The sequence below is a fragment of the Culex pipiens genome, chromosome 1 (genome assembly GCF_016801865.2).
Source record: "Culex pipiens pallens isolate TS chromosome 1, TS_CPP_V2, whole genome shotgun sequence".
Taxonomy (NCBI): Eukaryota; Metazoa; Arthropoda; class Insecta; order Diptera; family Culicidae; genus Culex; species Culex pipiens.
In genome coordinates, this window is record NC_068937.1 from 51,440,498 (window position 1) to 51,451,948 (window position 11,451).

The following is an 11,451-nucleotide window of genomic DNA, read 5'->3' on the forward strand; positions in this document are numbered from 1 at the left end:
ACCCTACTCACCATACATAACTTTCGGACGCCTAGAAATGAGCAAAGACCACAAAAGACCCGGGGGTCGTTAAAGTGGATTGCTTTTTTTTTTGTAAAAAAAGTGTCTTATTTCAACATAAAGCAATTCCATTTAAAAAAAAAGAATTAACCGATAAAGAAGTTCCCCAAACGGGCTCAAAATTTTCTGGGGGTTCCTTGGCCAAAATAATAAGACCTTTATTTTTTTTGTTTGGCCATTAGGGTGACCTGCACCGTGCTAGGGTGGTCTGAAATATTGCAAATTTCGTAAATTCCGCAAAAACCCATAATTTTCAAAAAATCGTTACTCCACGCCATTTTAACCGATCTTATACGCAAATGAAAGTGATGAGTTGACCTTTCAAGGAAAAATAATTTGAGGACTGAAAAAACAGTCAAACATTTGACAAAGTCGTTGAAAACTGTTATATCCGAGAGTGACAGAGGCAAGGCGGGATGGATGTGAAACTAGGCGCAGTAATTAACTATACTAAAAGTACTTGTATTCAACGAATAAGTACACTGCAATAACGAGCACGATCTTTCTCTGTGTACTGTTGTGAGTAGAATGATGTTTGTCAGTAATTGACTAATGGGTTGGTGTCAAATGGACTTTTGTGTAACATTTGACGCCCGATTTGATGATGTACTCAAAATCCCAAAAAACGTATTTTCAACAAAAAAGTAAAACAAAAAAAACGCTCCCGTTTGTCGTTACTGAACTGTCAAAAAAATAAAATACATGTCGTTTTATGGGGAATTTAATGTAGGTACTTCTCGAATCTTCAATAACCCATATAGAAAAAAAATCATTTTCAAATTATGTGTTTTATAAATTTGTTGTTACCCCTCAAGGTTATTTTTTAGAGTGTACCAATTTTCTACATAGTCACTAGCTTGCACCGCCCCACCGTCACGAAATATCGAAAAATGGACCTCGGATTCGTGAGAAGGGTCCAAAGTTACCCCATAGAGTAAAATTTCGTAAAGTTAGGAAATCAAAAAGGGGTCGGGTCCACTCTTCTAATGATTTTAATAGGGGTTTTGAGAAAAAATATCCGGATACCAACGGATATCGGATAATTATCCGTCTATCCGGAGCTCCGGATTTTGGATATCCGTTCGGATATCCGAACGGATATCCGGATATCCGGATAAATTCAAAGTCCCAGCTCTACTGTGCACTGGTTTTACAAGGTTGTTCCGAAATAAAAAATGTCGAAAAATGTTATTAAAAAAAGATATAAACAAAGTATTTTTGAACAAATATTGTTGAAACTTGTTCAAAAGAGGCAACATAAAACAACAATTTTCTAAAAATACACAGCTAAAAAAGTAGTAATCCAGCTGCATGTAAAAGGCGTTGGTGTAAAATAAATATTTCATTATTTTATGCAATTTCATTTGATTTTACACCCTGAAATATGTAGCCCATCAGTATGGGAAACCTACTTGACCGAAATGTCAAGCTCATATATGCGTTTATCCTTAAAGCTTTTCATCGGTCTGATGGCCGAGTGGGCTAAGGCGCCAGTCCTTACTGTTGGTGCTGGGTTTGAATCCCGTCGGTTGCAACTTTTTTTTGTGTTTGCAAAAATTGTACACGCAGTGTGTAATATTAAGTGTTTATTTTGACGAAGGTGATGTGCATGCTTTTGCATGCGATTTTACTATCGGATTTTTTGCTGTGTAGAAGTTCATAAACATATGTTTTGAGAAGTTTCATTCAAAAATGTAAATTTTACCCAAATTTTCATATAAACTTACTAGGAAAAAATATCAAAAGTTCAAAATTGTGACAAACTAACTTAAGGTACTTGTATTTGACACCACAGCAACATTTACTTAAAGAATCCAGAACAAATCCAGAATTCGAGAGTTCGATCAGATTTCGTAGTTTTATTATGGGCGTGGACAATTATTTCACCTGATTTTTAATTTTTTTCTGTAAACTTTTTTTGTGTTTTATGCATTTTTTTACAAATTCAGTGATAGGAACTTCAAGAGGACATTCTGCTGCGACGATTGCTGTTTAAACAATGATTAAAATTGTTTCAATATTTTTGGTCTGAGTGTGTAAGTGTGTGTAAATTTAGGTGTTTTCTTTTTATAGAGAAAAATTATAAACTTCCTCGGTTAATGCGTAGAATTGAAAAAAAGTGTATCCTGATTGTTTAAGAATTCTGTTCTTTAAATACTTCTTCGTAGTTAGTTATGGCCTTATCACTCCGTTATAGAACGTACCTTGTGTCATTGAAGCAGTAACTGAACTGCTACGAACATTTCCGAGACAACATTTGCCATATCTTCATGTACAACTAAAAATTCATTGGATTGTATCGTCATATGCTAAACCCCTACCACAACCATCATCCATTCATCCATCCATCCGTCCTTCACGGTCTGAAACTCTCTTGCCATCCCCCTCCCCCCTCTCTACCACCCAACTACCGACGCATGTCTCGACGCTCAACGACGCCGGCACGTCTAGCCGGAAGATCGCGCGCTCTTATCGGACGTCGCGACGCCACCGCGATCATCATCCCATCATTGCTGCTGGTTGTTGAGGGAAGTGTTGCCAGTCACTTGCAGTGGCAAATCTACAAGGACTCTCTCCTCCCTTCGAGCTGCCACCTTCACGCAAATTGTTTTAATGGGTGAGACGTTAGATGATGATGAGCAGCGATCAACACGGCCGTCGAAAAATAGGTTGCAGGTCGTTGGGCTGGAGCTGGCTGGCTGACGCGTCGCTGAAGTTCCACGAACACACGTGCTAAATGCTGTACTTCCGAAGCATGCTGCTGCTTCTGCTGGTGAGATTAACCCTGCGTTTGATGTTGTGATGGAATTTAAAAGGCAGGAATTTTGGTTTTTTAGTATTTTAGTATTTTAGTATTTTAGTATTTTGGTATTTTAGTATTTTAGTATTTTAGTATTTTAGTATTTTAGTATTTTTGTATTTTAGTATTTTAGTATTTTAGTATTTTAGTATTTTAGTATTTTAGTATTTTAGTATTTTAGTATTTTAGTATTTTAGTATTTTAGTAATTTAGTATTTTAGTGTTTTAGTCTTTTAGTATTTTAGTATTTTAGTATTTTAGTATTTTAGTATTTTAGTATTTTAGTATTTTAGTATTTTAGTATTTTAGTATTTTAGTATTTTAGTATTTTAGTATTTTAGTATTTTAGTATTTTAGTATTTTAGTATTTTAGTATTTTAGTATTTTAGTATTTTAGTATTTTAGTATTTTAGTATTTTAGTATTTTAGTATTTTAGTATTTTAGTATTTTAGTATTTTAGTATTTTAGTATTTTAGTATTTTAGTATTTTAGTATTTTAGTATTTTAGTATTTTAGTATTTTAGTATTTTAGTATTTTAGTATTTTAGTATTTTAGTATTTTAGTATTTTAGTATTTTAGTATTTTAGTATTTTAGTATTTTAGTATTTTAGTATTTTAGTATTTTAGTATTTTAGTATTTTAGTATTTTAGTATTTTAGTATTTTAGTATTTTAGTATTTTAGTATTTTAGTATTTTAGTATTTTAGTATTTTAGTATTTTAGTATTTTAGTATTATATTTAGTATTATTTTAGTACAGTATAAATTGGATCCAACACGCAGAAAAATAAGGCATATTTGAATCAACAAAAAGTTTTGTTGATTTGAAAATCATGATTTTTGTTGAATCAACCCTAAACGTCAAAGCAGATTTTTTAAAACAACAAAAGACTTTTGTGGAATTGAGAAAATCAAGGTTTGTTTCAACGCAAAATCGGCGTTGATTATATTCAACAAAAATTTTGTTGATTCAAACCTCGTACAGGCTGATTCTACAAAACATTTTTCTGCGTGAATGAATGTAAAAACTTAGTTCAAAACTACTTGAAGTTTTGGAGCTTTGGTGTCCTCAGAAGAGTTGTTGCAAATGGACATGAGCAACTTTTGGTTTGGTTCAAAATTAGGGTGGTTCACGATTAGAAGATGATTTTGGAAATCTATCTTTTTAGACATATTTTTGGGAAGTTTTTTGACTTCTGACAAATTGTTGAGCTTGCAAATCCAAGCAACTTTGTCGAAAGCACCAACATTTTGTCTCGCAATCAATCACTGTCAATTTAAGGTAAAAAAGATGCAAATTAAAACTCAAATATCTCGAAAAGCGCCCAAAATATGACCAAATATCAATATTTTGACAATTGGGTCAATTCTGTGGCCATTAGGGTGGGTACGTTTTTCAAAAAGTTCTCGGATCAAGTTTTAGTATGGTTCCCCTTGTAGGGCATGCCCATAGGGACTTTCATGCCAAATATCAGCTCATTTGGTTGTAAACTGGCTGCGCGCATCAGGGTTAAAGTTTACATGGGAATTACTATGGGAAATTGGAACTTTTTGTTCAAACGCTCCTACAGGTCTCGGAAAATCACGCGCCAACTTCTGGTATGGTCAGGCCTATGGGGAATGGTCTGGAGAACACTTTTCCCGAAGAGAGCATATGGATTCGTTGTCCCTAGACCTGGCGCATCGGCAAACAATCCGATGTCTCCGGAATCAACGGTTTTCCCTCAAAAAGCATCAAATTTTGCTTAGCATGCTATGAAAGCTTGAAGAACACCGCGACGCCATACGTCAGACAGCTACCACGTGGGTGAGAAACGGCTGGAATATTTAATTGCAATCCTTCTTTTATGTAGAAAATGATCATTTCGAGTAATCCTGATATTATTTAGTCGTATTCAAAATCTTTGCATAGCAAATTTGTATTTTTTGCAAATATTTAACCACGTGGTAGCTGTCTGACATATGGCGTCGCGGTGTTCATCAAGCTTTCATAGCGTGCTAAGGAAAATTTTATGCTTTTTGAGGGAAAACCGTTGATTCCGGAAACATCGGATTGTTTGCCGATGCGCCAGGTCTAGGGACAACGAATTAATATGCTGTCTTCGGGAAAAGTATTATCCAGACCATTCCCCATATGCCTGACCATACCAGAAGTTGGCGCGTGATTTTCCCAGACCTGTAGGAGCGTTTGAACAAAAAGTTCCAATTTCCCATAGTAATTCCCATGTAAACTTTAACTCTGATGCGCGCAGCCAGTTTACAACCAAATGAGCTGATATTTGGCATGAAAGTTCCTTTAGGCATGCCCTACAAGGGGAACCATACTAAAACTTGATCCGAGAACTTTTTGAAAAACGTACCCACCCTAGTGGCCATATCCGGTTAAGCGGATAAAATCAGATTAAAAAACATACAGTCGGACAATTTTCGAATTTCGTTAGGATGGTCAATGTTTGAATTTAAAAGGCATTGGAAAGAAGAACTCTTGAAATTTTAGAAAATTTATGGGTTGGAAGTTTTACTTGTTTTATGTGACTTTGCCAATGTTTTTAAAAATGTCATTTTTTTAGGGGCCATCTTTGGCTGTGTTTTTTACCAAATAATTCCTATATTTTAAGTAAAAAGAAATGTGCAGTAATTTTTCGTGTGTCCGAGACTATGCCTCTACGCATTTTTTTTTACAATTTAAATGATAATGGTGCCATTTTATAGCAGAAAAAGTGAAAAATAAGCAAAAAATTGAAAAAGTGATTGTCTACTAAAAATGAAACAAGAAAATCATAAAACAAGAGAAGTAAAGTTGTTTGTAGAACAAAAGTTGCTCAAAATGACCTCCTAAACACGGGAAAAATTAAAATTTTCGAAAAAAACATTGTGAGGTAGAGGGTTAATACGTTCAAAAAACTGATTTGTAAAGGTTTGCTCAAGTGCTTTCTTGAAAATTGGTCGTAAGGTGTAGAATGCGAGATAAAATTTTGGTGTCTTCGACAAAATTGCTTGGATTGGCAGAGAGGACAGAGGCATCGTAGTAAAAACTATTTGAAAGCATTCGGTTTAGTGAATTGAAAATATTTAATTTATGAAAAAAAATAAATAAATAAAAGAAATCACGGTTATTTTTTTCAATTCAAATTAATTGGAATAATTTCTTTTGGATGAAAATTGCCTGCTTTAATTCTGTTGCCAGAGGGTTAACTGCATCCCGCGCGCGATTAGGATTCTATATAAAACGAACGCGCGGCTTAATCGTTAAGCTTTTTATCACTGCTAAAGTGGCGCCGAGAACAAGTCGGCTTCGTCAGCCAGCACGTGGTGGTTTCGTTTTATTTTTCAGTTTCAACTGCTAAGTTTAGAGGAAGCAACTATCGCTCCCGAAAAAAAAGAGGCCACCATCAAAGTGTTTTTAACGCCCACACCAAAGCAAAAACGCGACTTAAAAATACCCTAAAAAGTGATGTGAAAAAGCTTGTAAATGTGATAAAACGAGTTTCAAAGTTGAAATTGTTTGGGGATTTCCAACTGGTTTCGCGTCAGTTTCAGTCAAAGGGTTCAGCTCAGAATGGACACTTGGTGGGAATTGGTGGTTCTGTTGGCTGTGGTTTTGAACAATTTGGTGGAAGTTTTTGAATGTGCTAACAACGAAAGTGATAGTGATAGTGCAAATAGTGCCAGTTATCGACTCCCAAGGGAGGTTATCCCAAAGCATTACGATCTGTTGGTGAATACTTATTTGGGTGAAGACGGTGAAGGATTTCGGTTTGACGGTGCGGTTAATATCATTGTGAGTATCTAGTTTAAAAGCTTTTTTAAAATGTTTTTGAATTTAAAAAAAATCTGAAATAGTGGTTTATGAAAAAACAATTCTGACATAGGGTGGTCCAAATCCGGACTTCCTCGGGGCTACCCCCTGATATAAAAGATTGGCCCATCTCTCGGCTAAATTCCACATTTGAGCTCAGTCTGACCACGGGAACCCTTCCCTCTAATCTCTTGAAGTTTGAATGGTAAAAACCATCAACATGTATAGAGAAAAGCAACTGTTTTAATTTTTTACTTGTGGAAGGCGCCTTAATTATCCATTTCCATATCCATTTTTTTTCTCAGATGTAGAACCTTCACTAAATTATTATCATTTAAAACATACTTGCTTCTAGGTAGCCCCTTAGAGCCAGCCGCGTAAAAATGGTCAGTTTTGTGCGCTAATAACGCTAATAACATACATTTTGACGATTTTTCCCTAACAAACTTCAAGGGAGGGGTGGCCGTGGTCAGAATGAGCTCAAAGCCCGGATTTGGACCACCCTAATGGGTCCATTTTGTAAATATTGTATCTTCTTTAAGAAATTCTATGGACCATTTTGAAGGTATTTTATCAAATTTTGGATAAAAAGTCACCTCCTTATGGAGATTCCAATTCGACGTCGTCGTGCTATCTTGTCGCACCCGCTATTTTGACGTTCCGAGAAAAACTCGTTTTAATGTTTGACCTTGAATATACAAAAACGAGAGCACGCAATGTAAACAATAACAAACACGTTTTGTTTGGCTGACCATTATGTGCATTGTCCCAAAGTTTGGTTGAAGTTGGTTGCTGGAGTCCCGAGTTATAATTACAAATGTTTACGGTAGTCTAGCTTGTACGTGCGTCAAACGCATCCTGACCTGAAATCCCTTTGGCCTTTTGTCGCACTTACATCAATTTTCAGGGAGTGACAAGATAGCACGACAAGATTGAAACTTCTTTCATATGAAAAGTGACAAAAATTTTCGGAGCTCTTTTGGTTTTCATTGAATATCTCAGGATTGAAATCGAATTTTGGAGATCTGTGAAGGTCAAAAGATGAGGCATTGTGAGCTGCACAAAATGGCGTTCTTTACTCAATTTGGCCTAAAATGCACGTACGACATGTTAGCACGACGGCGACGAATTGCTGCAAGAAGAAAAAAGAGTTCCCAAAATCGAGAACAAGCGTTCATAAAAAAAAAAAACGATTTTGAAAAACGTACCATGGCATTTGAACACTTTGTTTGTGGTTCCCATTTTCATGAACGCTTGTTCACGATTTTGGGAACTCGTTTTTCTCCGTGTGGATGACTTAATTAAATCATCATGATGCAATCTCCCCGATTCCAGGTTCAATCAACTGGCACATCCAATCGCATCACCCTGCACTCGAAGGACCTCGTGATTGACGAGGGCAACGTGTCAGTAACCGACCTGACCACCGACCTACCTCTCCCAATTTCTTCAATCGAGTACGATTTACTAAATGATTTCTTGATCATACAAACCAGTCAACAATTGCTTCCAGAATCTCGCTACAAAGTTCACATTCCTTTTGAAGCCGAACTGAAAAAAGATGTCGTCGGGTACTACCGGAGCAGCTACCAGGACTCGGAGAGCCAAGAAAGAGTGTAGGCTCCAAATGCTCCACACTGTGTACACAAAGTTGTAACCATTTATCCTTCCAGATGGCTCTCGATAACCCAATTTCAAGCGATCCACGCCCGCCGGGCATTCCCGTGCTTTGACGAGCCGGAACTCAAGGCCACGTTCAACATATCGTTGGGTCACCACAGCCGCTACAACGCCCTGTCCAACATGCCAACTCTGGGTAGTGAGACGATTCTGGACGGTCGACCAAACTGGACCGTTGATCACTTCGAGCGCAGTGTCCTGATGGCTACTTATTTGGTATCTTACTCCATCAACGACTACTTGTTCGCCGAAGCAGTTGGGGGTAATACGAGCAATGGCGTTCAGGTGCGATCGTGGAGTCGCAAGGAGGCCGTCGGGAATTTGGGCTATGCCAACGAGATTGCGCTGAAGTTGATCGACCTGTACGAAGGAGCGTTCGATCTGCGGTTCCCGCTGCCCAAGTTGGACTTTATCTCGATTCCGGACATGCTGTTTGCCGCTATGGAGAATTGGGGCCTGGTAACGTTCACGGAAGCTGGGTTGGAGTTCTCAAGGAGGGAGTCGACGTTGGACGATCAGCACTTTGTGGCGTCGGTGGTGGCGCACGAGATTGCGCACATGTGGTTCGGCAATCTGGTTACGATGCGGTGGTGGACGGATTTGTGGCTGAACGAGGGATTTGCACGGTACACGGAGTTCAAGGCGGTCGAGTATCTTCATCCGGAAATGAGATCGCTGCAGGAGATTGTGATCGAGGATGTTTTGGAGATTTTCAAGTTTGACGCGTTGAATAGTAGTCATCGGGTGTCGATCGAGATTGGCAATCCGGAGGAGATTCCCCAGCTGTTTGATTCGATTTCTTACAAGAAGGGATCGGCGATCGTGCGGATGATCAATCTGTTTCTTGGAGAGGAGGTTTACAACGGAGGAGTTTCCCGGTATCTAAAGCGGTTCCAGTTTAGTAATGCCGAGCAGGATGATTTGTGGCAAGCGCTGACGGAGGAAGCTCAGGAGGATGGAAGGTTTCCTGATGGGTTTGACGTGAAAGCGGTTATGGACACCTGGACGCTTCAAACGGGTTATCCGGTGGTGTACGTTGAAAGAGACTACCAAAGGGGTACGATGACGTTCCGTCAGATGAGGTTCATATACGACGAGACCATCGACGACCCGGCTTGTTGGTGGATACCACTCACAGTTTCCACTTCCCTGAATCCGGACTTTAACCAGACACAACCCCAGCTATGGCTGGGTTGCACTCCGCAGTCAACCCCGATTGTGACAAACCTTCCCTGCAATACCGAATGGGTCATGATCAACAACCAAATGGCCGGCCTGTACAAAGTTCAATACGATTACAACAACTACCGCCTAATAGCACGATATCTCAACACTCAAAACTTCCGCAAGATCAACGCGATCAACCGTGCCCAACTTATCGACGACGCTCTGGACTTCTCCTGGGCAGGTCTGCAGGACTACTCAATAGCGTTCTCGATCCTCGACTACCTCCCCACCGAGACGGAGTACATCCCCTGGAAGGCAGCCCTCACGAACCTCAACTCCCTCGATCGCGTCCTGTCCACTACGGATCACTACGACCTCTTCCTTGCGTACGTAACCCGTCTGCTCCTCCCGCTCTACAACCATCTGAACATCTTCCACAACACCTCAATCCCGTCCTCCCTGGGCCAAACCCGGCTGACTAAACTGACCGCCGACTGGGCCTGCTCGATGGACTTCTCCGACTGCGTCCAAAACTCACTCCAACTGTTCACGACCTGGATCACCAGCTCATCGAACCCCATCCCGCCGGAGCTTCGTACCACCGTGTACTGTACCGCGATCCGCGAGGGAACACTCCGGGAGTGGGACTTTTTGTGGGAACGGTACCGCGGTCCGGTCACCGGCAGTGCGGAACGGACGGCAATTGCCGAGGGCTTGGCCTGTACGGAGGATCCGGAGCTGATGGACAGGCTGCTTCGCTGGTCCGTTGATTTGAGCTCCGAACTAAGGTTGGAGGATACGACGGTGGTGTTTGAGGCGATCGCGGATCAAGTGGGGGGAACGGCGATGGCGAAGCAGTTTTTGTTCGACAACATTGACAAGATGGCGGATTAGTGAGTATTCTCTGATTGCCTTTAAATGTCGTCAATTACTTGAACCCCTTTTCAGCGTCAACCCGGAAACGTTCGAGTCACGGCTCGCCAGCCACGTGAAGGTGCTGGCCCGGAAGATTACCGCTCGGGACGAGCTGGACCAGCTGGAGCGGTTTGTGGCGCGCAAGGGTTCGGTTCTTGCTGGGAACAGTATCGCGATTGGGCAAGCGCTGGAGCTGGCCCGGATCAACATCCAGTGGGTGGAGAATCAACTAGGCGGGTTCGTGGCCTATTTGCGGCTTCTCGAGCGGAGCGGGTTCGACGCGAGTCGGATGGAGTGGTTTTGAGGAAATTAAAAGTTTGAAAATTATGACGGTAGTTTTTATTATTTGATCACGGACTTCGACAATTGACGGAATAGTTAGAAGAATTTCTCACGGTAGAGAAGAGCAGAGTAGAGTAGAGTAGAGTAGAGTAGAGTAGAGTAGAGTAGAGTAGAGTAGAGTAGAGTAGAGTAGAGTAGAGTAGAGTAGAGTAGAGTAGAGTAGAGTAGAGTAGAGTAGAGTAGAGTAGAGTAGAGTAGAGTAGAGTAGAGTAGAGTAGAGTAGAGTAGAGTAGAGTAGAGTAGAGTAGAGTAGAGTAGAGTAGAGTAGAGTAGAGTAGAGTAGAGTAGAGTAGAGTAGAGTAGAGTAGAGTAGAGTAGAGTAGAGTAGAGTAGAGTAGAGTAGAGTAGAGTAGAGTAGAGTAGAGTAGAGTAGAGTAGAGTAGAGTAGAGTAGAGTAGAGTAGAGTAGAGTAGAGTAGAGTAGAGTAGAGTAGAGTAGAGTAGAGTAGAGTAGAGTAGAGTAGAGTAGAGTAGAGTAGAGTAGAGTAGAGTAGAGTAGAGTAGAGTAGAGTAGAGTAGAGTAGAGTAGAGTAGAGTAGAGTAGAGTAGAGTAGAGTAGAGTAGAGTAGAGTAGAGTAGAGTATAGTAGAGTAGAGTAGAGTAGAGTAGAGTAGAGTAGAGTAGAGTAGAGTAGAGTAGAGTAGAGTAGAGTAGAGTAGAGTAGAGTAGAGTAGAGTAGAGTAGAGTA

At 40.1% G+C, this 11,451-nt stretch overlaps 1 protein-coding gene across 1 annotated transcript; it reads left to right on the forward strand.

The window, feature by feature from the left end:
* Window positions 1-6,072: 6,072 nt before the first annotated feature.
* LOC120432541 (aminopeptidase N-like) lies at window positions 6,073-10,726 on the forward strand. Its single transcript, XM_039597770.2, has 4 exons — window positions 6,073-6,642; window positions 7,996-8,276; window positions 8,334-10,400; window positions 10,456-10,726. Exons 1-4 carry the CDS (start codon window positions 6,421-6,423, stop codon window positions 10,724-10,726), a joined length of 2,841 nt encoding a protein of 946 aa, XP_039453704.1. The 5' UTR covers window positions 6,073-6,420.
* Window positions 10,727-11,451: the final 725 nt, after the last annotated feature.